Below are 27,192 nucleotides of genomic sequence, written 5' to 3' on the forward strand. Positions count from 1 at the left end.
AACAGCAAACACAGTATGATAACCCTCATTAAAAAAAAAAAAAAAAAAAAAAATCCTTCCTTGCAATCAGAACAGAGAGCCTGTTTGCTACTATCACACTTCCTTTTCCCCTAGATTTAGGGGATTAGTTGAGGTATTCGGATTCAATGTTATCAGCAAGTTATCACATGGAAACAAGGAATTCAGTCCCTGATGGACTAGGCACTGCTGTCTCATTTACTTACTGGTATACAGCTAGCTTCATAGAATTGCTGCCACAATAGTTAAATAACTAATATGATCTTCTGAGACTAGATGATCTCCAGAGGTCCCTTCCAACCCTATTGATTCTATGAAATCTTATTTTTAACTAAAGAAAAACATCAAAACCAGAATTTTGGTAACATATTTAGAAATAGGAACATGCTAATGAAGAAAGTCAGCAGTAACTACAACTGCTTGTTAAAAAGCCTCTTCAATGCAAGCAAGACATACACATGACACACTGCTTACACAACACAGGCAAAAAAATCTGCTGGTGAAAAAAGTATTTTACTTACGACCGGCAACTGGTTAACTGACAAGTTCCAGAATTTGTCACAAGTCTCAAACACATCCTAAATAAAAAAATAAAATTAAAAAAAACATGACTAACTGTATTTGTTCTTTATTTAAATCCATGCATCATTTCATTATGAACTTATTAGATACTTCAGCATTTACTTTTAACGCTCTGAAGCGAGAAAAGTGCTGCTTTACAAACCATCTGTACTTCCAGCCCTTATGAACAGCAATTTTCTATTGTCAACATAAATTTTCATTGCTACCTCTCAGAGTAACAAATTCAGTTCAACACCAGCACAATTCTGCGACTGCTATGATTTTCATTGCAATGCCATACCTCAAGCGTGTCTTCATGGTTGACAATTGTTTTCGTGTTCTTTGAGGTTTTAACAAGTGCAGTCATCTGTGAATTTGCAGCGCTGTGCTCAGCTTCTGGTTCAGTAGGCTTTTGCACAGAGTTTCCTGCTGAAGGTTGCTTTCTCTCATCTGCTTTGTTTTTTACTGGAGCAATTTCTGAAGTCTACAGGATTAAAAACATTAGCAGAAAAACATCCTGAAAGGTTTTCAGTACGATATGGTATTTAGAGTCAACATCATATACTGTGGAAAACTGAAATGAAAAATCTGACCTTTTAAATAATGAACTATGAAATGCACCCAGGAGAGAAAGATCTTTGTAGATTACTGAGGTACAGTTCCCTATCCCCACAAATCTGCTTTCCTCAAGGGAACAGGAGACAGTAATATCTACAGTGAGACATGTCAGCATCAACCAGCAGTTCCAACACCTTATTATCATACTAACGTTAACCTGTTAGTGACTCGTGTGCCAACTCACTGCTGCTGCATTTCTAATTCATCCCGTAAATCCTCCAGGTGTGAGAGCAGTGGGAAGATTCTTAGAGATCATCCTGATTTTCATTTTGAGGCTTGGCAGATAAAGGAGGATCAAAACATGGCAGGTGCCATCCTTCAGAAACTGAAGAAGTCAGCTAAATTTTGTATTTGCCTGAGAAGTAAATCACTTTCCTTGCTCTTAGTATCAGAGACAAAAACACTGCCAGAAAAGAGTCACTCATTACAAACTTTTAAAGATACTCAAGAGGTAAATTCTACTCTTTAATTTGACATTTTCTTCCTAAAGCAGTAGCCAGAAGGAGAACAGAATTAAAAGGCATCAATGATACTCTAGATCTTTGGAAATTCTTGAAGTCAGAAGAGAATACTGTATCTAACCTTTACCCCCACATCTTTTACAGAAACTGCTTGGCCTTCTCGTTTTGACTCCTTAGCAATATCTTCAGTAGATTCTTCATCCTTTAGTCTATGTACAATTGTCTGGACTGTTTTGACCATATTCTTCAGTTCATCAGGATACGGAGTTGGATATCTCTTCAGATTGCCCTCCTGCATTAAAAAAAGCAATAATATTCTGACTTTAATTAAATGATCAAAGAATCAGTTTTAAGAGAAAATATTTTGCAGCGCGATCTAGAACCTCAGTTTTGCTGTATGAGTCTACCTCAATTAACTCTGACATAAGACAAAACCCAGCAAGATCATATATCACTCTCCCCCACCCCCCATTGACTGGAAGCAGGAGGAACTATTAAAACTTTAAAGTGTTTAAAGAAAACCCTGGAAAACTTCAGCAAAACAGGAGTCCCACTACTGCCTTGCCACAGCACCATCAATACAGTAGTCTCCTAGCATTGCCTTACACTAGCTTTTTCTCTTGTGCTCCATTTTTAATGATCTGGCCAAAAAAAAGCCAGGGGGAGGGTGGTAGAGGTGGTGAAGGGGCAGACTAACCCTCTTAGATACTCTTAAACTAATAATTGAAGACTTGATTTTTCAGCAGAGTGAAACCCACAGCCAGAGTAAGGAAAAGGATGGGGGGTGGGGGGGGGAGAGGCAGGGAAGCACCAAGGATTCAAAAATACATCAGTACTAACCCGAGGCGGTGCCTCCCTTTCATCTTTGTCTTCATCGCATTCAAAAGCCACCTGAGCACGCTGTTTCCTCTGTTCCTCCCACAAAGATGGATTGAAGCTTTCATTATCAGATATGAACATAACTAAATTAAAAAAAACAAAACAGACTCTAGTAAGAATATGAAAATTATACAAGATAAGAATGTTCCTTTTCTTTCTTTTCCTTGGATGGGATTTGTGTGCTTTTATATCTTTGCTCAAAAAGATAACAGACTAGCAGTGCCAGAAGTTGAAGACTGACTGTGCTGTCACTGCGCTAAGAACTTGGCCATACTTTCACAATAGTAAAATCTCCATCTGTAAAATAGAAAAAGCTTCTTACATAGAGCTGTAGGCTAGTGTGAACACTCTCATAGTTGCGACTCTTCAGTAGAAACCTCTTAGCTGTAAAATATATATCAATATTTTAGATAGATAGACAGACAGATGGAGGGTGTATGTATGTGTGTTGTACACAAAAATGTAGAATACAGCCTGACCTTCTGATGGGGTCTTATTACAGAATTCATAGAAGCATTCAGCTGATTTCACTTCATGAAAATAAAGAGGAGGAAGAATAAGAATAATTTACTGATAAAAACCTGCATTATCACCAATCCTTAAAAACAAAACAAGGCAAGAAGCTTCTTAGCAGAAGGTAGATAGATGACAGAAGCTTTACAGAGTATCTTTGCTTAATTTTACAAGAGAGAAATCTTTAGTTACCCTCTGTCTCTAACATATTTGCATTCATTAGCCAGGTAACAACCCAGTCTAACAAATCTCCCACTGCCACTCCCACTTCACTAGCAATGAAGAGACTGTTCACACTATTTCTAGACAAGTTTACACTGAAATAGGAAAAACGTTTTATTACAGAACTAGCCAAGTCGGAATATTAACTGTAATATTCACTATTTTGCATTTATTAAATACAATTGCTATTGATATTTTAATGGTTTTAATTATTGCTGAAGCAATTCCCAACCAAAAAAAAACATACACAGCACCCAAGCACCCAAAAACTTTACAAATACCAAATTACTTATTGAACTTAAAGTCTTCCATTTGGGATGACCACCTCAGATGAAGGTCTTCGGTCAAACTAAGTTAAACAACTAGCTCTTTCCTTGTCTACAGAAAGATATCCCCGTAACAGGGTTCAGGGAAATGAAAACGGACACAAGGAACTACTTTCTACTTCATTAACAATTTCCCAAAGCTTTTCTAATTCTTACATTCTAACGCAGATAATGCAGATGCATTATCTACATTAGAGAGCTCAGTGACATACAATTTACTGCGTTTCCAGATATTTTTCTGATTACTTCTCTCAGCATACTAGAGGCTTGTGCTATGAAACAGAAAAAGTAGTCACCTCTCAGTTCACAGTGATTTCCATTGTTCCCCTCACCACAACTACACATATATGCTTACTGTACTTTATTTATCATAAAAATAGTCTCTGTCTGATTTCTGTTAAAAAGATACAAACATCATCTTTTCACCAGCATGGCAAAGGGGAGAGGAGAAACACACAGACCTTTACCATCTTTCTCTTACTCCTGATGGGTTGCTCATGAATATCACTCATTTTTGCAACTACCTCACAAATGTACAGAAGTAACTTTCTAGCGAGGTCTTGGTATGTTGTGCCTAACCTTTCGTAAAACAGTTCAGATTAAATGCAAGCAAAACACAGCCCACCTCCCCCACTGCCAACTTTTTTTTTTTTCTTTTTCTTTTTTTAATAAATGGATAATGATCAGTATTTAACTGTTTTTCTCACTAATGGTGAAACATTTAAAACACTTAGTCTGACGCAGACACCAGTCTGAACCCAGCAAATCATTAAACTTTGCTGGAAAGAAAGTCTGTCACACTGAGAAGTGGCACCCATGCCACTCCCCACACAAGCCCACTCCCCACTCAAATGAATCTTCTCCTGGAATTTACCAATAACTGGTTTGTATTTTTAATTTAATGTTCTCATTTTCTGAGCATAACTTCTCATCAATTACAGGTTTACCTCAAGCTTGTATCTATGTAATATTATCTAGTGAAAAGCATGTTAGCTGGACTGTCTTCCTCCTTCCATTTTCAGAAGTCAGCATTTTGACATGGTTATTTCAGAGATTCTTACCATCCTCAGTCCTTGGTTGCTGGGGGAACATGTAGTTGGTAAGCACTGTTTTCTGTGTGTCAGGGTCAGCTTCTTTTTGAAGAGGAATAAGTGGTTTAGACTGAGAAAGAAAGAAAGGAGGACACATTAGGAGAATATACATGTGTAACATCTAAATAGGATCTATATATTTAAATTCCTGCTACTTATCTACATGTAACAGGGCATGCTCTTTCCATTACATTTTGAAGACTGCTCTGCCTTGTATTAACCCCTCTGAATAATTTTTACAAAATAAAGGTTTTAAAATGTATGTCTTTGACAGACCACTGGTTTTGTAAACAGACTTGGTAAGAGAAGCTTTTTAAAAGACAGGCAAATACTAAATATTTGAGAAATAACACGGTTTCTTGCTAGGACATATTACTGTTCCAGAACACACCAATCTGAAATACACAAATCTATTTGGCTATTTAAAGCAGCAGACATTCATATAAGGAGAAAAAATTTGTACTTAAGAGTTTGATATCGATACCAGGTTGGGCATCCTCCACCCCTTATAGGGTAAAAGAGCCAGAAGATCTTAAATTACTAGATTAGTCGAAGTGCCTTTAACAGACCACACTTGAGGTTAATCAATTTCTGGTAGCACTATACACTTTAACGCCATCCAGGAAATCGCACAGTACACAGGGCTTCAATACAAAGGAAAGACGCATGCTATGAGCATGAGTTACTTTGCAGTAGCTTGAAACTTGGCGAGTCCAAAGGTAGCGCAAGCAGTTTAGCGCAAACCAATTCTATGATTCCACGTACTAGCTAGCGCAGGCTAGGTTTCCTCAATGGTATGTCCTGCAGTAGCATGCGCGATATATCAGAATGCTAGCTTATCAAGCACCACCTTTCTGTGTAAACAAGCCCCAACCAAGGAAAAAACAAAACAAAACAAAAAAACACGAAAAAAACCCCCACATCATCTGTTAAACTGCATTTCCTAACACACACAGCTTTGCCAAAAATATGAAAATTTTTGGCAAAATGGGTGGGTGGGATCAGTGTTCTCTAGTTTAAATCAAATCAACAAACTCATGTCAAAGTATTGGTGTATATATACACTACTACTTTTCGTCATTCAACAGATGGCTCTGTACTTGTAAGTACCATTAGGAATAAATTCAACAGTAATCTACTCATTCATATTAAAAAGAAAAAAATTCACCTGATTGTCTGACAGCCACATAGCAGTGAGCTGCTGCAGTTTTGTAAAAGTAAAGGGCAAATTCTTCAGTCTGCAATTTATAACAGGAAGATTTTATGTAAGTTTGCTTACTAGTGCTAAGACCATTAAGAAATAATGCTGCATTAGTCTGTAAAAAAAAAAAAGCTTGCAAGACTTTAAAGATATTGTTAAATAAATAACTCTTGACAGTTGAAAGGCAATAGCATTTAATTTAATTTCACAGCTATACCTAGAATTAATAAAAAACAGGTATTTTCTACCCTGTTTAGCAGACACCTTGGAAGAACTGAGACTTCAGGAAGAGTAACTTTAATTTAAGTTAGTATAGCAACTTGAATAGGATAGAATAGATATGTACTCCAACTTGGGGCAAGTGGGAAGACACATACACTATACCTGAAAAGCTACTGATTTTTTCCAATAATAATTTATCATGAAAAGGCTACCCTTGACAACAGCAACTCTAGCATTCATGGATCAAGCAGACTGCATGGAGGAGTATGAAGCAGCCAGACTGGAAAAAACTAGAGGGAGAGCTTGGTTAGATTCGTTTCTCCCAAAGCATTTTAATTTTAACTTATAAAATTGACAAATCCCAGAAGAGAAACGTTTTGTCAGTTTGAAATGACCAGTTCTAATAAAACCGGCTCGTTTTCTCCCCTTCTCTAGCACAGTCTTTTATAACACACACTGACAGTATTTTTTTTGTCTTTGCACACAATAAAGCAGCTATCATATTTGATTCTTAGCTAAAAATTTAAGGTTTTAGAAAATAATTGATTTAATTTTCTATAAAAATACATCCTAACAATCATGATTATAGTGAAGCTATGACACGTAAGTCATTAAAATAATGCAGTTTCATGCAGTGGAACTGCATGCTTCAGAATACAACAATAATAAAATAAGTACATGCATCTCAGTTTCTGCAGTAACCAGAAAGAACTCTGGAAGCTTTTACAAAAGTAATGACAACAGGAAAGTGTGTGTATTACCACCATACTATAATACACTAAACAAAGCAAATGAAGAAACCCAACAGAAACTGGAACACTGTGGGTGAGATGAGGAAAGATAGAAAAATATATTCATATAAATACCTCTATTTAAATTTGGAGGACAGATATCAGTTACAGTACAATATATGCAATACTACTGCATTTTATGCAATTCCTACATGAATTAATACAATTTGCAAACCTATTGTCACTCAGATTGATGACTTTTAACTTCTGCATATCGCCCATTTCTTCGGGAAGAAATTCAAGCTTATTAGAATGCAGAAACAACACTGTTACATGCTTCCAGTTTCCTATCTGAAAAGGAAAAAAAGAATGAATTCATCCTTACAGCTCTAAATACAGAAATTTTTGCAGTTTTAAAAATAACTATTAAAACTATCCTTAGGACTTGTAGTTAGATTTATTCCTACATTGAAAAACTGAATAAACACACAGTACATTAAAATTGTTCTTCCCCCTTTTAGTTTCAATATATTACTAACTAATTTCTTCTGCTTGCTTCAAGAATCATTCATGGGTTATTTCATTTACTTGAAAATTTGTATTTATACATATTTGTCTTTAAAAACAGGCACTCTGAAAATCCACTCAAAATTCAATAAATTGGTAGCCAAATCAAAGTTTTTACAGAGTATATAGTTTAAAATCCATAAATAAAAAAAATCCATTTATAGCTTCATAACTAAATACATACCTCTGGTGGCAGCTGTGTTAAAAAGTTATGATCTGCAGCAAATGTCCTTATGTTAGAGAGTTGCCCAACAGATGAAGGTAATGTTTCAATCTCATTAAAACTGCAGTCCAGTTCTTCTAATGATATTAACCTGAACAAATAAAAAGTTACTCCTCTATACAGCTAACTCATCCTACATCAATTTTATACTACTTAAATTTACATGAAATTATACCACTCAATTACAAATCTCAAATTACACTCACAATGAAATTTAGAAATCCAAATAAAATTCTAGTCCAATAAAACTTTTTTAAAAAAATGAATTACCTAAATTATTCATTTTTTAAATCTCCTTTACATAGTCCTTACATGAAACCTTTACAGAGGTTTCAGTGTAAACAGCAGAGGGCCAGAAACATTTAATATTTGTATACTACATGCAACTGCAGTAGCACTAAGTACTGAAAACAATCAGAATAGGACAGATCATAGACAAATAGGAGGTGAGCTCAGTTTGAACAAGGAAAGAATTTAAGGAGTTAGTTAATATAAGGCACTGGCAGTGTAGTAGTATATTGTAATTCTGGTAACTGAACAGTGTAGCCTATATCAGTTATAAAAAATACCGCAGGGAAAAAAATTGGAACAAATACACTTTTTTTTTTTTTTTTTTTTTTTTTAACAGAATTTCATTCTGGGCACTTATTTTTGCTGTCACTTATGGGTTTTAATCTAAATTGGTGAAGAGTATATTATAATTTTAAAAATTCTGCTGGTGTTTTAAATTCTGTAGAATTTAAAAATTCTGGAAAAAATCACCTTATTACATGTGCCTTTTATATTCCCTTTTTACAACCAGCTGATACAGGTTCTATCATTTGCAGTAGTTAACTAACATAGCTCCAGCTAGTTTCTCCTTGCACTGTGCCACAAACTGCATGAACTGCAGGCCTTCCTAAACATACTTGCACTGTTTTCTTCCACATTCAGTTTTCACTTATAGATTGATGCTCACATTAATGCATGAAGAATGAAGATCTTTTGATATTAATACATAAAGAACATACATGCAGCAGCTAACTAGAAGATATGAAGTAACTGCCTTCAAATTTACTAAGACATTACTATAACATGTAGCAGAAGTGTCAAGCAGAGAGGTGTAAACCCATTCAAAAGAGCAGCTGATGCTACAGAAAAGTTTGCAGAAAGGCTAGGTAACATTTTATTCAAGTGAAATACTTACCCTCCTATAGAGTCTGGCAAATAAATTAACTGGTTTTCATCAATTTTAAGTGTTGTTACCTTCTTCAGGGAACCTGTGGTAAAAATAAATAAATAAATAAATAAATCAAAAAGAACATTAGAGTTCAATTTAAAAATAAAACTGAATTTTAAAAAAGGAAAAATACTATGCGCAAGTTACATCTTTTGTATTCCCTGAAATCCTGGCACAACTTATAGTGCTATAAACCTACCACAAAAATAAGAACATGAGCTTACAGAACTCACTTACCAGCTTACCACATATCAGCCATAGGAGAAAGAAAAAAAATATATATATATGTAAATATATATACATATATATATATATATATGTGTGTGTGTGTGTATATATATATATATATTTTTTTTTACACTCTATGGTAGAGTTAACAATTTCTCATATACAAACTCCCAAACAAAATCAAGAACATGCCAAACCAAATATAGATGTTATTATTCAACTATATGTTACAGCTTTATCCAAACCTGGAATTTTAAATCAATTTAAAATAGACAAATGGTATTTTAAAATCTAAGTTTCAACTGTTCTGTGTCTAAATCATGAAGTTTTAGAACACGAATTAAGTGAAAATACAAACCAATGGACTCTGGCAATTGCTGAAGTGAATTACTGGATAATAGTAGGTCTTGTAGGCTTTCACAACCTGAAATACCTTCTTCAACTACTTCAATGTTGTTTTTAGAAAAATCCAAGTAGGTCAGCTGTTTCAAAGTACCTACGAACTAGAAGGAAAAGAAAAAAAAAAGGAGGATTCTAAAAAGTAAATTCAAAGCAAAGCCAGTAGTTTTGACAACAAAACTTTCTCTAAAGCATTATGTTACAGTGAAAGTCCTATTTATAGGACTGAAATACAATTTTATATAAAATATCCAAACTTTATCATGCAATTTTTTGTGCAGATATGCAGTTGATATTTTTCTACACATATAGGTACACTACAGTTACTCCACAGGTCTCACTAAAGCCAGCCTGCTCTAAATGCAGCTATTGGATCAGTTACTGCGGAACCAAGTGACTCCTCATCAGAAGACTAAAGCTTAAGACAGAAACTTAAGACAAAAATTCATCTATATAACGCAGGGACATAATGAGGTTCAAGCCAAGTCTCTCAAATGCTTATTTTTTCATTTTGTGTAAACGTTAACCTCAAAACTAATTATGATGAATCACTAACTAAATTGAAGAAAAAAGCCAAAAATCTAAGCTTGTACTATATTTCCATATAATTCAAAAATAAGCTTGAAGATCTATATACATTAGTCTATTGAAATCTTCACAGAAAAGATGCAATTACTTTTACAAATATAGTTTTACTGCAAAGTTGAAAGGTGTAGTAACACACATCCATTCAACTCTCCTCAAGGAAGAATTAGCTGAAGTGATGAAAGATAGTAGGGAAGACTACAGGGCAGGCAGAAAGCCTCACTGCTTTAAGTATGAAAATAGACTGTTTACCAAATGTGGTTTACTACAGTATAAACACAGGTTCACAAGTACTGCAATAACAGGTCATCCTGGACCCCATACAATTCTAAGAGATGTCCAGCACCTAAATCAAGGCAACAGAAGACTTTTTCAGGAATTTAGGAATTTAGGTCTGTAGATACACAGCATAAAAATACGAACAACAACTGCTTGCTCTACAGCAATTACCAATCAAAATTCATACATTTTTATCCTGTAAATTCCAGCTTGCTCTCCAACACAAAATAATTCGCTCCCAGAAGGAAAGTTGGGCAATCCCAAATATGATCTAGGATTTTTACATATCCCTTCACTGGGTTGGAATATAGTTTTTTAAGATAAGAGATTTTTAACCTTCAATGAAAGAAAAGCCATGTACCCATTTCTCACAAGATCAGTGACTACTAGGCTAGTTAAGCAGGAGCGCTTGAACTTCTGACTTAGGGTAACATTAAAAATATGCAATAACATCAACAAAAGCTAGCTGACAAAGCAAATACCACTGTAAAACTGAATACAAAAATACTTAAATCAATAAAAGGACTTACCCCTGGGATAAGTGTTAGTCTATTACCATCCATCCAAAATTCCTTTAACCCACTCAGTTGTTCAAGTACTTCAGGCTGTAAAAGAGAAACTTTTTTAAAAAAAATTCTTCATGCAAAAAAACAGTCAAAAGACAAAATAAGTTCAGTGATGCATATATTTGCAACCTTAGGTAACATCTTTCTATAGCTGTTATATATCCTTGTTTAATTGGGTCATCAAATAAAACTCAGCTATCTTTCTTTCTGAAATGTAAATTTATGTTAGATATACAGAAATCTGGTAAGAACTTGATCACAGCACTAAATGATCTTTAGTAGAAAGGACTATTTTCCAGTTGAAACACACAATAAATCTTTTGTGTGTAAGTCTGCCTCTCTCATGCAGGACTTTTAAAAACCCTTAAATCCCATGAATTTAGAAATGTTGTTTTTCAACAGTCACAAAGCTGACAAGATATTGAACCAGAAAACGGAAAAACAGATTTGAGTTTTGTAGCAATAAACAAAAGATGCATCTGTACGATACAAACAAATCGTTCTATCCATGTAAAGGGTGGGATGTGCTCCCATTACAACTTATTATTATTCTGTGCTGACATAAGCTTTTTTTTTATTATTATTAATGTAAGTTTTTTCCATATTAGAGAAAGACACAGTACTTGACAAACACCAGTACTGCCTATGCTTTCCTGTTTAAACTTCCCTCCTGAGAAAGTACTATAAAACCAGGTGCAGCTGAACAATCACAAGTTCAACTGAATGCATAGCTCAATCTCTTTTTATGCAAGTGTATCAGTATTTGCACATAAGTTAGTCCTGGTTCCCAATAATTTACTTCCAAGAATAAATCTAAACTTTTCTACGAATGAAAAATCACGCTTCAGACAGATCCTTAACAAAAAAAAAAAAAAATCATTTCAAACTTTCTTGTGCTTTTACCAATATATCTTAATGAAATAAGTTCCCAGTACTTGACTTTTCTAGACAAAAGGCTGTGAGATGAAGCAATCTGCCCAAAATACACCCAAACGGGTGATTTAACAGTCTATACTTAGTTCCCGGCTGTTGGGACTTAACAGATACTGGGGCCTGAGCATGTCAGCTTAAGGCTCCAGCAGGCATATCTACACTCTAACGAGACTGCAGCAGTAACTGTAATACTAGTGAACAAATCCTGAAGTCTACTTCCATAACTACCAAACCATATAGCTAAGCCAGTGTTAAGTGCTTATACGTCAAGCACAGCACAATCTGTGACTAATGGAAGTAGCTGCTGGTGGCACACAAAGGCTTAACTTTATCACATGGCAGGTCAGAATGTTTCACCGTATTTTTAACTGTTCAAATTCCCTTACACAAGAAAGTTCGTAGAAGCAAAGGGATGTTATGTGGCTAATAAATGGAAGCAGATGTATTTGCCTATGACACCACGAACAGGAAACAAGCTGATCCATGCTGAAAGAAGAATCTGGGCACCTCAACTGAAAATACTACTTTGAACAATACTCAAGACAAACTTGTAAAAAATTAGTAAAAATTTTCCTTGGATCTAAATAGTTTGTTCACGCTAATAAAAGCATGTTTCGTACAGCTTATACAGAACTTGCAACTTTTAAGTACACAGTGACCAGCAAGCATTTAAAATTTATTATAACCAAGCATTCTGCCTATAACTTAGGCATATAAAAATTAACCTCTTGCCAATACGTTAGTCTCACTATACAACACTGTTTTATTTTCAAAGTCAGGAATGATATATATTTATATTTGTAAGTATATACATACAATTTTTAAAAGAGGCTCCATAAAATAGTATAAGGTATATAGAATATTCGCTCAGTAGCAGAGCTCTTAAGCTGATTTTTACAGTTTGATGCTGATTAAAAATACACTAAAGAGCTATCAAAAAGATTCAAAGCTCTGCTACTTCAATAAAACTCACCACTTCTGTGAATTCATTACTTCCTAAGTCCAGTCTCTCCAGCTGAGTCAGTCTGGACATGGTTCTGCAAAGGAAGAGGATTAATAAGGAAATAGATTTAAGAAACTACCAATTACATTTGATCTTGCTATATTCATTCTGAGATATCTTCATCAGTGTTAAATTGTGATGCTGTTCTGTAATCAGACTGGTATCTAAATAAGGTCAAATTTTCATACGTCATTCAACTAACCAATGTTAACAATCATGCCGACAAACTAAGAGTCTTGTGCAAATCATCTACAGATTAGTCTACAAAAAAATAAAGAACACTACAGTCATCTTTATCTATAAAGAGTATTGCAGTGAAGTTACTCTCTTCTTTGAGTGCCTCAACTTTCCTCCTACGGTCATAATCACCAGAGTTCTCTCAGTAGTGACAAGCTGGTTAACAATGTATTTTCCTCCCCAAGAAAAAACACTGAGTAATAGCTAAAACAGAAAGAACACCACAGCATCACGGTAACAACCAGCACTTTCCCCCTCTCCAGGCTGCTCACAAGAAGTTGCTTCCACACGCTATGATCTGGAATCTTAACTGTTTCTCTAGTCTTAAACCAGGTTACTAAATTGGATTTCATGACTGATCAACACTCTTTGAGCCAACTTCTTGCAAAGACAAAATGAATGACTGAAGCACAGTAAAATTCCTGCTTCCATGCTGTGTTTTGGCAAAGTTTTCCTCCTGTTCTGTTTACTTTGGGGATTCCATAGAGACTATCTGCTCAAAATTACTCTACAGATAATTCATCCATATTTTATTTCCTTACTGGCCAAAGTTGGACTTTTTCTGTTCCACTTCAATACATGAGATCATTCACTACACTTTACTCGCACGATAATTCCCCAAAATTTTGATGCACAAAATTCACACACTATTAAGGACAGTTTATCATCAATTTGTTTTATTTCAAGCTTACAAAAAGGCCTTAGGAAACATTACCAGTTGCCAACATGATAGTTCAAGGATCCCCAAGCTACAGCACTACCAGCAAGGCAAGTCCCTAAGTGGCTTGCAACTTTTATCTGTCACTGCCCACAGTGATAATATCCTAGCCAACAGCAGTACTAGTTGAAAATACTTTCCAAGAGGCTGTGTATCCCTCATATAGCATTATGTTCTGTATTTATTTGATAACAACTTTCCATATGACAAATAAATAAAAAAAAAAACATAAATATATAAATTTAAATACAAATCTTAAGTGTGGATATACTGTAAAAATCTCACCACCACCACCCGAAAATACACAGCTTCTAATTTGGAGAATTTTCAATACTATCAGAATATAAATGCAAAAAAGTTTTTTTTTTTTTTCTTTTAAATCTATGTGAGCACAAGATGCTCTATGCAGAATTTCAGTCTCGGTTATTCTTCAAATATCTCACACTGAATATTATAGCTTTTCTGAATACACAGTTCAGAAGTTATGTCGCAAATGTGTATAAAACAAGTTTGCAAGATCCCTTATTTCCCTCCTCTCCTCCAATTTACCCAATTTACATTTAATTACAGTTATTTTATTAAAATGTTACCTTCAACTAACATCTCTTTACTTTTCCCATATTGTTTATAGAACTGCTATTCCTTCAGCCAAAAAGCAAACAAAACTTCCAAAATGCTGCAAGTGTTGAAATAATAAGAAAATTCAACACTAAAGGAGAGGGAAAATACAGGTTTTGTAGAGGGGGATCTACTAGATCACTGAGTCACCACATTTATTTCTACCTCAGGCACAGCATTATGTAAGCTCTTTCAAAAACTTATAATACTGTTTCATAATTCATATTATTGAAATTGCTGTCAAATCAATTTAGCACTGCCAAAACAGGTACTCTAATTATGCCTCAGATTCTTAGGCTGTAAACAAACTTCAGTAAGGCAGCAACACTACTTAGTTCAAATAGCATAAAATTTAAAAGGTAAATTTAAAGATGTAAAATTCACGATTGGCCCCTGAATCATCATAATTACACTCTCAAATAGTTTGTTTCTTTTGAAGAAGCTACTCTTTTTATTGACAATTAGACAATAGACATATGCTTAAAAATATACTTTCCAAGTTCAACATTTTCTATTTGCATTAAACTATAACCTTAACTTTCAGCTACATATCAGACGAATTGCCTCTCAAACATTCTCTGCACATTTTTGCTCTCCTTTCAGTAGAAATATTTTTACAGAGCTTGTCTGCATTATAATACTGCCAGTTTTGCAGTCTCTGGCTATGTATAAGCTCCAAGCAAAATGATGCGTTTGGCACAAAACAAGATTGATTTAGTATGTTGGCACTGATTACCTATTTTGATTAAGTCTTTCAAGTGTTTTATGCTTCAACGTTAAAAATCATGTGAGTGTTGAATTTAGCAGGAAGGCTAGTTGATGTTGCAGAAGTTTGTCCAAATACATCTATGATTACAAAAAGGAAAGAAGCAGGCCTAATAATAAAAAATTGAAAAAGGAAAGAGGGGCCACAAAACAAGATTTTTTTTTTTTTTTTGTAATTTATAGTAAAAAATACAGCATGTACTGCTACATGTCCTTAGCTTCAACAAAACATTTGACTTTCTGAGCTACAGTTTAAAGCTACATTCTCTACAGCTCTAGACCATGTTCCTTCTGGAGTGCATATTCGGGTTTTTAAAATTAAGTTAGAATTTCACATCAGTTTCTGTTTTGACTCAGTAACCAAAAGCAAGGCCACAGACCACATCATTGGTTAGGTTAATTGCTGAACAGATGTATTTTGCTAAAAGGCAGGTTCACCTCTTAAATACTATTCACAAAATAAAATTTTCTCCCTAGATTATCCCTAGATCATATACCAACAATGTATTTTTCCAGTGCCTCAGTGTAGTAGAATGTTTAATTATGTGTTTAGATTAAAAATAAGTAGTCTCAACAGCTTTAATCTCACTTAATTAAAAACCACAAGAGTACCAGAAGAGAATAATTAAGGTGGCAGTTCAGCCTGTATTGTAGATCATTATGGAGATACTACAGAGGACATCTTCAAAACAGCTGAATTTAGTTATGCAGCTAAGGTGAAACCCTGGAAACACTGCTTTCCACAGGAAAAACTCCCACCAACTTCAACAGCAGTAGCATTTAGCCTAGAATATATTACAGCATTCCTACAAATGTTTCTTATCAGTACAAGAGTCCTCTGTAAACTAAAAAAATAAAAATAAAAAGTACTGTATGTAATTCATGCTGTTAGCATTAATTATAGCAATTAAGGTCAGAGTAATTTCATAAACAAAATCTGTGTTAGCTATACATTTGTTTTAATTGTAGCTACTGCTCCTCAGTCAGGAGTAACTTAATTTACACAGCCAGTATCCCAAATTACATGTCATCTAATTTTGTTCCTAAAATTAACGATATCACAAAAAATAAAGACAGATGAAGAAGTATTTACCTCACATGAATGAGTGATAGAACAGCTCACGTTTAAAAGATTTAAATTTATTCTTGCTGGTACTGTATTTCATTCTGGATTTGAGTTTTGGCATTTTTATATAGCAGAGGTAATATGGTATCTAGACACAATATTAGAAGTCGCACACAATTCCGTCAGAAAGGATATCCAATTTAACATGCTTGCTCGTTTCTCAAGTGCATAGGAGTCACTAGGAAAACTCATTTTTGGGCTTGAAGGGCTTGCAATTCACACTTCAGCCTACCGCGTTCAAGTCTCTGCTAGCACATGAGCTGGGCAGTGCAACTGTTCTCGTTAGCTCCTTCTCTTCTACCTCTAACCACCTGACAGCAGTACCTCCTTTTAAAAGTTTCTGTCACTAAAGGAGAACCCCTCTTACTGCACATCACAACATATTCAGGACTACAGAGCAGGTTATACATGCCCCATCATTGGGATCTCTGTCCTTCTCCTTACTGACCTGCAGACCTCTGTTACGTACTTAGGCCTCTAGGTACAAGTGAGAAAATTCAGAGCACTGCTCTAGCTCATAGATACTCAGGAAATAGAATATTGTCACCCTGGGCTTGTTTGGTGAAACAAGAATGAGGTGTGCTACCAAACAAGTAACGCTTAGAAACATTAAGAGATAGACACAATTCAATTTTACTGCTAAAGCAAATCCTACAACAATTTCTACAACTATTTTACAGTTAAGAAAACACGGCTGAGGAAAATCCTTCCATTACGTTTAACAAGCCTGGAACATTATAGAATGCATACTGCACAAACGGATTCCATGCAACACAATACAAAAACATTACTTTTTCAGCAGTGAATTTTTAATTAAGAAAATGTTCATATGCTGTGAATCACGCTCCCTCAGTCATTCTCTGAATGAGCTTCTCAGATCCCACATTTCATTTAGAGATCTTGGTACTTAACTAGCATTGTCTAAGTTTCAAGCACTCAGCCACCACAGCAGTAACCAGACAGGTATCTGGGCACCAAACCAGCGCATTACTGGAAAGACACCACCTCCAAACGACCCCCCTGAAAAGCCCACATGCTGACTTGAAAGCTCTACTGGTAGATCAGAAACCTATAGAGCTGGATAGAGACAGACATCTTGGTGCAGAAAATGCGGTACCAGAAAAAATTTAGACAAATCTCTGGACAAGATGACCAGTCAGTTTGACGGGAAATGTAATTTCAGGAGTCTGGAGGGAAAGAGTTTCTTGTTATAGAATAGCTAAGTGCCAAATTATTAGTAAAATAGTACTAGTAAAATTAATTAGCAGAATATTATTATTAAAACTGAGGAAAAAATTATGACGTATTTAAAAATCAATTCCATCTGTACTTACTTTGGCAATATTTTTAACTGGTTTTCTCTAAGTTCCAGTATCTGGAGTTTAGTTAATCTGTAACAGAAAGGAATAACAGATTATCACAATACACAGTATTTTATGACAAACACAATCTCCGTACTTGTTTATGTTGCTAAGCTTCTGTTTTATAGAAGAAGAATCTACAAGTCTGGAATAATTTTTGTTCAAGAATATAAATATGTTTTATCCAGAAATCTTAAGCACTGGGGTTTGGTTTCGGTGAAGTAGCTAACAAACAGGATGTCGTTTGCTATTCTGCACCTGCTTCAACATGCTTTTTTGCTGCATCCTATAAAGCATTTAATTGGATTCATAATGAGTATATGTTAGCCTCCTGTACAAAAGTACATAGGAAATGAAGAAAGGTAGGATTAGTACACAAAAATTAAGACATACAATTTCTAATATAAGCATACATATCAATTTTTTTTGTGTACAAAAAGCCTCAGAAAAATACCTGTGGTCTTTCATATTGCAAAAATGACCTTAAAATTCCTCTTGGACTTCCTTTTGTCTTCTCTTTCCAGTCCGTTTCTTAATTAATTTTTATATTTTCTATTAGAAGGCAGTTTGACCTCTTTCAGTAAGTTTTTGTGCAAGATAAAATAACCTCTAAATCTCTGAGCTTGACTGCTTGGCCAAGATAAGTTCAAAGCAGTCTTAGCATTCAAGCAGTGACAGTACCCAACAGAATTTTGTTGATTTGGACAGAAGTGACAAGATTATCTGTTCATTAAATGAAATAAAGTAACTGAGTTTGGCTTAAATACAGAAAAGGTCACAAGGACAAAAATTCTTCACGTTACCCACCTAGCAGCCCTCATACACCACAAAATAGGGCAGTAAACTCCCTGACTCAGGAAGGTGTAGAGCAAACAGACTAGTCTTTCCTGATGGTGCTTAACCATGTATGTTGTAAGGACACAAGAAAAAAAAATAATTCTTATTAAGTAATAAGAAGTATATTTAAAGATAGAAAGCCTGAAAATAATATATGTTTTTTTCTCAAAAAATTCTCTCATTTATGGATACATTCAAAAGTAGTGATCTGCTGCACCTAAGAACAACTTAGCAACTTAACATTGCAAGCAGTAGTTGCCATCTGGTAACAACTCTTAGAGGGGAACCTCCTCTCCCTGCCTTCTCAAAAAAAACCAAGCCTTCAGCAATGCAAAAAGAACACCCTTATATCCTTTGAGATATCTTCCCCACTTGTGTTAATGCTACGATAGCTTCAGGGAACTGCAAGTGTCCAGAATTGCAAAGCACTAGGAACCTAATTTTGCGCCTTTGTACTCAAAGAAAAACATGCTCTAAAATAGGACTCAAAGGAGTATTCCTCAAAGGAGAAACCAGGTATGCCTCTCTTCTAGCATGAGAAGAAAAAAGTCTCATATTTGCATCATCAGCCGAGGCAAACTGGAATTACTACAAAATTTGCATTCACCTGATCTCATTTTCAAATATTAGGAAAATGCTGGGTCCTTCTATTGGTCCACTGCATATTAGAACCCGTATTCATGACAATAAAAATCACACTGTTCAGAATTTTATTAAGACCAGAAAACATAACTACAAAAACAAAGCAAGCGTAACAACATTTCTGCATGCTTGCTCAAAAGCTTCTTCAAGCTGCTCAGCTATCTCTTTGTTTTACCCGACTTCAAGGGCTTTAAATCCAGTTAACAGTAACATCACTGCTCTTAATCTAGAGCATAACTGCAAAGGATTTTATAGCTTTCTGACCCCATCTGCATGCTGAGATATGGATCTATGGCAAAACAAAAATTTGTGTGTTTGTTGCGGCTTCCTCAGATTTGAACAGTCATTTGGCACTTAGACTTCTGAACCCAAGAATTGGCTTACACAGGGAGAAGCCTCATCCTTCAAGAGAGTACCTTCAATAGAAGGCACTTACATGGCATCTTGTGGCTTGTATGGCATTTAGATTTTGCTCAGGAATAAATGGCATGTACAGGAAATGTTTTCTCAGTATTATTTACTATCCCCATCTGTCACAGCACTCAAATTCTCTGTATTCTCTGCATCTTCTCTCCAAACCAGATCTTGCTTAGCAGCAGCTCATAGTTTTACCATCAGGGTAATCTTTTTTCATATTAAAGAGCACCAGCCCTGCCAGCAGGTATACTTACTGATACACTGGCAGGAACTGAGAGCCTGCATTTCATAAGATGTATCAAACCAGGATCTACATACATTTATGCCTTCAGTTGAAGGCCCTCAGGCATTATCTTCTGCTGCTCCAAACTTTAAATGTTCACACTACCCACTATAAATCTTCTCCCTCCGAGATTCATTGTAGTCTTGGATACTATACAACAGCAGGAGGTTTATTATTAAATCCAAGTCTTCAATATAAAGGTTTCTCAAAATACAACAGACAAAGAACAATCTTCTCTAGGAATGAAGAATAATAGTCCTTTCTCTTTAGAGACTGCAGATGTTGCACTTTATATTCTAATGATGAACTTAACACATCAATAGCAGAATCACAAGTCATTATCTCTTTCAGTATTAGACCACCCCCTTCCCACCTCAGAACAAGACTAGCCTCTGAAAAGACAAATTGTTTAAGAATATTGGAGAACATGAGAAACATGATTTTCGCAATAAAATATCATTTTTTCCACACACTAGGAAGAAATTTTGCCCCTCCCCAATCCTTCTGATGCAGCTCATCAGCTCCAGATACCTGCTCAATTTTTAACAGTTTTATAGCAGGGCTATTTTTAAATACTGATCTAAGAATAAAGTTGCACATACAAGCAACTCCAGAATCCTTTCTTTTGAGGAGTCTTCAACAAACAAACATTGCATTGGGCCCCAGTTATGTTTTCCTTTAAGGATAACGAAAATAGCTAGACAGCTGCCAGTTCTTCTTTGCAACATGCGTATGCAGACAAATTTCTCAGCTGAAAGCAGTAAGAGTCTCCATTCATATGCTAAACTATATATATGCAAGCCTGTAGTTCACTGGCTTTAGCCTGAACACACTGTATTACCTTCTTAACAAGCTACTTCTGTGAATTTAAAGACTGCCTTTGGTAAGAGTTTAGAAATCTTCACAGCTTTGTGACTTTGTTTCATGTTCTACTGTCTCATCCTAAAAGATGGGAGATATAAATATCTAATTCCTTACATGTAGGGCAAAGAGGCTACCAGGGAAACATTTTTAATCTCTACTGCCTGCAAACTACAAGCTGTGTCTGAACTAGCAATTTTCTTGCAGTATTTAACAAGAAGGATTGGCCTGAGCAGTTGTCACTTCTTCCATTACATCTGGGAGGGTTAATTCAAGTTTAATATAGTAATAACAGAAATTCTTAGCCCAGTACCACTTGTAGTTGTTGGTGCGAACATACCCATGCTAAGCATCTCTATCATGATAATGGAACTGAAAAGGTAGGTTTTAATTTGGAAGAGAGATGCACAAACAGCTAGTCCACCAATAATAACGGAAAATAAAAATCATAATGGAAGAATATATATTTGATAAAAGTACAGGAAATATTTGTGAACTTTTAGGACAACATTTCATTTTTCAATTGTAAACACCTTTAACCACAGAAATGTTTACAAATCACCTTAAAACAAAGTAAAGGGAATGTTATTTAATTTTAAGCATACTTAGTGTAATGGTTTCAATAAAGTTATTATTTCAGGATTGTTGCTTTATGCAAACTTAAAATGTGGCTGACTTACAAAGAAAAAAATCTGTAGGAATATCTTTTCCAGGTAATTTCAGTATCCTTCATAAATCTGAATTCTTTTCAGTTAACTAGCCAATTTGTAAAAATACATGACAGATATACTTAAAAACTCATGTTAGAACAACAATGATTCTGTGGACAACTGAAAATATTTCAAAGAGAGGTTCTTGTTTTTTCTTCTGCTTTGCACTTCCAATAATGCAGAAAAACAGTTTTTAAATCATAACTAAAATATAAAGGCAAAACAATTGACATAAATGCATCCTAAAGCAGGCAGTGCTTTATGAAATAGTTTCAGCAAAACTGAATACATGTAACTAATTAAGCCACCAATTGTATCATCATCGCTCATTTATGCAAAAATGAAAAATAGCCCAAAATAGATACTACTAATAAATTCTTCGCTTATGCCCTACAAATTTTCAAGAAACAAGACTGCAAGTAAATTCACAATTCATTTATCATAATAAAGTCTCTGAAAGCAAAAGCAATTATCACACTATAGACATTTTCAGAGTTTTTAAAACGATGCCATGAGCTGAAAATAAACTCTGCTTATTCATCAATAAATCTTATTCTACTATTTCCCCTCTTATATATGTGTGCTATAATCAATAAAAGGAAAAGTCATTGTTCAAACCTCCTGTTCTTTACCAAAAGCATAAAACAGAAGCTAGTACAGCCTCTACCCCATTTAATATACAAAGTGCTCTACAAAATGACCAAAAAAGCTGCAATTATGACAGCTGTATAGACGTATCCAACAATCACTACTTTCCTAAGAAAACAGAACATACTTCATAGAAAATTCACAGATTAGCCAAAAATATTATCTACTGTGTTCTGTTTATTGTACTGCTATAGGCTCTTGTTTCCTGCTCTACAAATAATACTAGTATATAACCTTCAAAATATTATCCTTTAAAAGTCATGTCTCAACATTAGCATCAGGCAAGCTTCAAGTTTTGAATACTCTATTTTTACCTTTATATATTTAAATTTAACTATGTATGATGTATTTAGAGACATATCAACAGATATGGTTTTTCTTAGGTAACCATAACAGCAGCAGTTCTCAAACTTCTGTGCATTGGAATACTGGCTACCTCTGGGATCCTGGCCAATCTTAACATATGCAAATTAGAATTTGGGAGTGGAGGAAAAAAAACACTATCGCCTCAGAACGCCAAAGGAACTGGCACATTTAATCACAGGTTTGGTGATTTTTAGTAAGTCTAACAGGTTGGACTGGTGCAACATTACTGAAAGACAGAAAATATGTAATACTCAAAGAAGGGGAAAAAAGATCAGATAATTTGAAATCTTTAACATAATCTCAGTATTATGCAAAGCTTTAGCAATTGTGAAGGAAAGAATCAAACATGGTGACAAACGTAGTAACATGGTGTATCCATACACACGGTGCTTGAATTTTTGCCGCAGGTAGTTTTCATCACAAAAAAACAAAGCTTTCTTTCCTATGAATTAGGCTGAAGATTACTGACAGAGTTGCTCAAAGACCTCTTTTGGGACTGATCCTGTTCAGTATTTTCTGAACATCAATCTTAACACAAAGCTTAGGAAAAATTGTGTTGACAAAGTTAGCTGATACAACAGAAAACAGATGTCACAATACAGTGAATTATTAGGACACTCAAGAGAAAAAAAACAGCTTTGAGGAATGAAAAAATTAGAAGACCACCGACACGCCACAGTATGAAGTTGTATACTTATGATTTCCTTAAAGAGTCAGTGGTCACTAACTCAACTATTCAAGGGGGATACAGTATTAGGCAGTTGCAAAAAGGGTTAGTGGAACCCTAGAGTGTAGCCATAGACATGTTCAAGAGAAAAAATTTGATAATCATGACATTGTTCAAGGCCATGAAAGATCTCAATCTGAACTCTAAATATAGCTCTGTATGCTGTCATTGGTGGGGGAGGGAGGGAGGAAGAGAGGAAGAGAGAGATGGAGATTGACATTCAAATGGAAACTAATTCAAGAAGATCTATTAATAAAAGCAGGGGAAAAGAAAAACCTGCCGTATCAGAGTGAAAAGGAAGAACTTTATTCTAACAAATGAATTAAGAGAGATATGGTAGCTCTACAAAACCAGCAGGAAAGATGATAGGGAAACAACGTACAGGGAAAAAGAAGAATTAAACTGTAAAGCAAATGAATATGAACAATCAGAGAGAAACTGATATGGGAAACCAGAAGGTTTGTAAACCTGAGCTGGTGGAACAGAGACCTAGACACACGGAACAGAAAAGCCTATGTAGTTTTAAGACAGAGTTGGCTTGGTTTCTAAAATGCATTATTTTCTGTAGTTGCCTGTAAGAGCAGGAAACAGAACATATTTACTATGCTTTTGGACTTCACATGTTCCCACGTAAAGGACAGTTATAGCTACAAGAGCACATACAGAACAGCAGATGCACCAAATTAGAAGCTGAAGGCTTGTCCTGGATGGAAATAACCAACAAAGCTCTCAATATCTTAAAAGCTTCTACAGTTATTTTTGCAAATGCATTCCTATATTCCAAAGTACAAAGTTGTATTTCAGGCCAAATGCAGTAGAAAGTATTTATATTTAGTTGCAGAGCTGTGGGTTGGTAATGCAGTCTGATCATTCACACAACAGAAGTGCTTAATGTCAGAAGAGCTTTACTTTGAAAAAAATAATGCTTAATACAGGATCAATAGCAGCAAGCACTAAATTACTGTTTTCCCTTCGTATGACAAAAAAAAGGGAACAGTGACATCAACAATTAATTCTTACTCACAGGCCTCTAAATTAAAGGCATTTTTACCAAATGCCAAATACTACTCAATTTCAATAATATGAAGCATATTTCCAAAGTTGAGACTTGTTTTTCAGATAAGACTCCTAACAGGAAAAAAATATATTTTTTAAAATTCTTCTATATTTTCCAGTGACAAGGCAGCTTACAGTTCTCTCATGAATGAGGAAACACAATAGGATATGGTACAAGCTGTACAATACCTGTGTTTAAGGCTGTTTGCATTACAAACTGAAACGTGCTGAATTAATTTCTATCTGCTGAATAGAAATACAGCAGTTAGCACCCTTTAACACTGAATTTTTACTTTGATCATTTTTTATATAGTAACCCACAAACACTTTTATCATCTTGGCACACTATTTCACTTCAAATATATGAAAGTATTTAGCCCCCAGCGCTTTTCTTCAGGAGACATAACATATCCTGGAATTAAGTGAAATTCTGAAGATCGCAGAACTAGCAAGAGCTCAGTTTAACAGTCAGGTTTACTCCTGTAGGAAGCCCTTGAGTGGGGGAAAATTGCTCTGCATACAATTTCTCAGGCAGATGGTCTGCATATTCTATAGGAAAGACTGTCTGTATGCTATAGGAAGAAGAGATCAGAAAGACTTGCTTCAATTTGACTCTCAATTCTATAAAGCATAACTCAGCTTCAGTAGAAGACTTCAGGAAGGAGGAGGAAAAGGAGAAGAGAAGAAAGGACATAACTAATATGCTAAAGAAAACCATTTTACGAAGCTTTAAGGAAAAAAAGATCATCAAGATAGAGAACAGAAATCCTCTAAATGAAAACACTTTTGATGTATAGGTCAGAAAGACAGTAACTCTCCTTCTTTGAACTCACGTAAGTTTGAGCAGTAATCAAGTACATATTTATTTTGTCCTGACATTAGGATTAATTGCCAGCTAGAGCTTAGTTGTATTTACAGAGCTTCAACTTTAGTCAAAACTCTTCCATAAAGCCTCAACACTTTGAGGCTTATTATTTGAGGCTCATTACACAATGAAGCTAATTTGAAAGTGCAAAGCTCTTTTGAAGTCATTTCAGGGGGTTTATTACAGTTCTACCTTATTCTAGAGTTCTAATATTTTCAAATACCTAACAAAGGTGCAATACGTCCTATCAGATTCATCATTTGATAATTTATGTAATCTAAAAGCTCTTTTCCTACAGATTAGTATTCATTCTATATCATTACTAAGTAGGTAAGCTTACATAAATACATTGAATTGACTTAAACACAACTGATGAGAAAAGTCTTAATTTCAGTTTCATTCTCCTGGCTAAAAGCTAGGTATTGCAAGTCACTACTTTCTTTTCTTTCTTTTTTTTTTTTTTTTTTTTTTTTTTTTAAATCAAGGCTGAAATCTTCAGAGCTATTAAGGGATAAACACAGCATTAGCAAATTGGCTTTCAGGTTACTTTCAGTAACCGATTTATTTTTCACCTTTAGTGACTTTTAATTAACAACTTCACCATTTGCCTAACCATTCACCAAGTTATAGTACATTGGCAGTGATACAGAAGAGGACAGTTTTGAAGAAAAATGACAAAGAAAATGTTTTTCATTTCTTTTTTTTTTTTTTTACACTTATATTTAAGATTAACTTCTTAGAAGACTTCAGGTTGGCACTGTTGATCTTCATTTTTAGCTCTACTACTTGTTTTGTACTGAAAAAAATGCTGTCCTTTTGGTTAGACTATTAAAAAGACAGAACAATGTGTATGCAGCTATTAAAACATCGAAAGATAGAAAAGATGCATCTTCCAGATATTTTTCTGCCAAACTTCTGCAGCATTCCGTCTGGAGGCTTTTCTGACCTCTTGCAAACTGAGCTGACCCAACTAGTGTACAGCCTAAGGCAACAGCTTTCACACAGCCATATGCCTAGTTAAGTAATAGCTATATTTCCTAAGAGAGGCTTGGTGGACACTGGATAACATAGAAAAGTTGTATACATTAGGAAAAGAGAAAGTAGAACACAAGAATGAAGAGAAGAAAAAAGCAGAAACTCTACTGTAAGGAGAACAGGAAAAACTAAGCTTATCTGGGAGTCCTTCCTTTTAGCAATATTTTTGTTCCCAAAATAAATGCATTTTAAGAAGGTAAGTGGTTTAAGAAGGTAATTTGTCTCATTTAAACTATTACTGGCAACAATTTTACTTAGCCCTGCATACCATGAACATGCTATGGCTCATACAGATGCCTGAAAGGGCAAGAATTACAGATTTACATAAGAAATCAGCATCCCAGAAAGGAAAAGTAGAATGACAGATGATGACATCCTTGCTTTTCTCCAGCTTCTGAATGATGACCAAACTATTTCAGAAATATTGTCTCTCTTACTTAGATTTGAGTAGTAAACAAAGGAAGTATCTAAATGAGCCTTATTTCTTCGCTCTTTATAAACATTGTTTTTCAAAATCCCAGTGAAAACAACAGTAATAAGGATTTAGGCTTTTTCTTTAACTAATATATGAAATAAATGTATTTGTAATGTATACCTTATCCCCTTCCTTCCACTTGCCACTTTGCTGGAGAAGCAGCAGAGATTGTTTTGCATAAAATTTATAACTAAATGTAGATTCTAAACCTCAGTTCAGCTTACCTGCCGAAGTTAGCTGGCAAAAACTCAAGAAAAGCATCATTCAGGTACAGCTGCGTTAGGTTTAACAGTTGGGAAAATCCATCTGGAAGTCTGTACAGAAATAAAGTAATGCAGTACTTTTGTTTCATTTATATTTAGTGCATTGTCATTCTTTCTTAAGGAACAGCATAGTATTGGAGTCTGATTATAATATATTGATAAGATTTAAAGTAGTACTAAATTTCCATAAAAATACATGAGATGTTTGATGTAAGAGTAATTTCAAAATTAATTTTTAAATATTGAGGGCAATATCTAAAGGAAATAAGAACAAATACCGTCTTGCTATATATTCGTGATCTTTCTGACACCTAACATGTAAGGTGCACTCACTAGA

The 27,192-nt window shown here is 34.8% G+C and overlaps 1 protein-coding gene across 6 annotated transcripts in view; it reads right to left on the reverse strand.

Moving 5' to 3' along the window:
* ERBIN (erbb2 interacting protein) overlaps positions 1-27,192 on the reverse strand; it is a 114,509-nt gene that overhangs the window by 21,079 nt on the left and 66,238 nt on the right. For 5 of the 6 annotated variants that reach the window (XM_062598978.1, XM_062598976.1, XM_062598980.1 and 2 more), the window contains 14 exons: positions 26,817-26,906; positions 17,644-17,700; positions 12,816-12,879; positions 10,874-10,948; positions 9,439-9,583; positions 8,820-8,892; positions 7,595-7,724; positions 7,079-7,194; positions 5,858-5,927; positions 4,660-4,759; positions 2,499-2,620; positions 1,780-1,950; positions 881-1,063; positions 540-596 (listed from right to left, as the gene is read on the reverse strand). In XM_062598978.1, coding sequence (XP_062454962.1) covers positions 540-596; positions 881-1,063; positions 1,780-1,950; positions 2,499-2,620; positions 4,660-4,759; positions 5,858-5,927; positions 7,079-7,194; positions 7,595-7,724; positions 8,820-8,892; positions 9,439-9,583; positions 10,874-10,948; positions 12,816-12,879; positions 17,644-17,700; positions 26,817-26,906 — 1,453 coding nt within the window. The remainder of the gene's footprint in view (positions 1-539; positions 597-880; positions 1,064-1,779; positions 1,951-2,498; positions 2,621-4,659; positions 4,760-5,857; positions 5,928-7,078; positions 7,195-7,594; positions 7,725-8,819; positions 8,893-9,438; positions 9,584-10,873; positions 10,949-12,815; positions 12,880-17,643; positions 17,701-26,816; positions 26,907-27,192) is intronic. The other variant, XM_062598979.1, reaches the window with a different exon arrangement.

The sequence above is a fragment of the Rhea pennata genome, chromosome Z (assembly GCF_028389875.1).
Source record: "Rhea pennata isolate bPtePen1 chromosome Z, bPtePen1.pri, whole genome shotgun sequence".
In the NCBI taxonomy this organism is placed as follows: domain Eukaryota; kingdom Metazoa; phylum Chordata; class Aves; order Rheiformes; family Rheidae; genus Rhea; species Rhea pennata.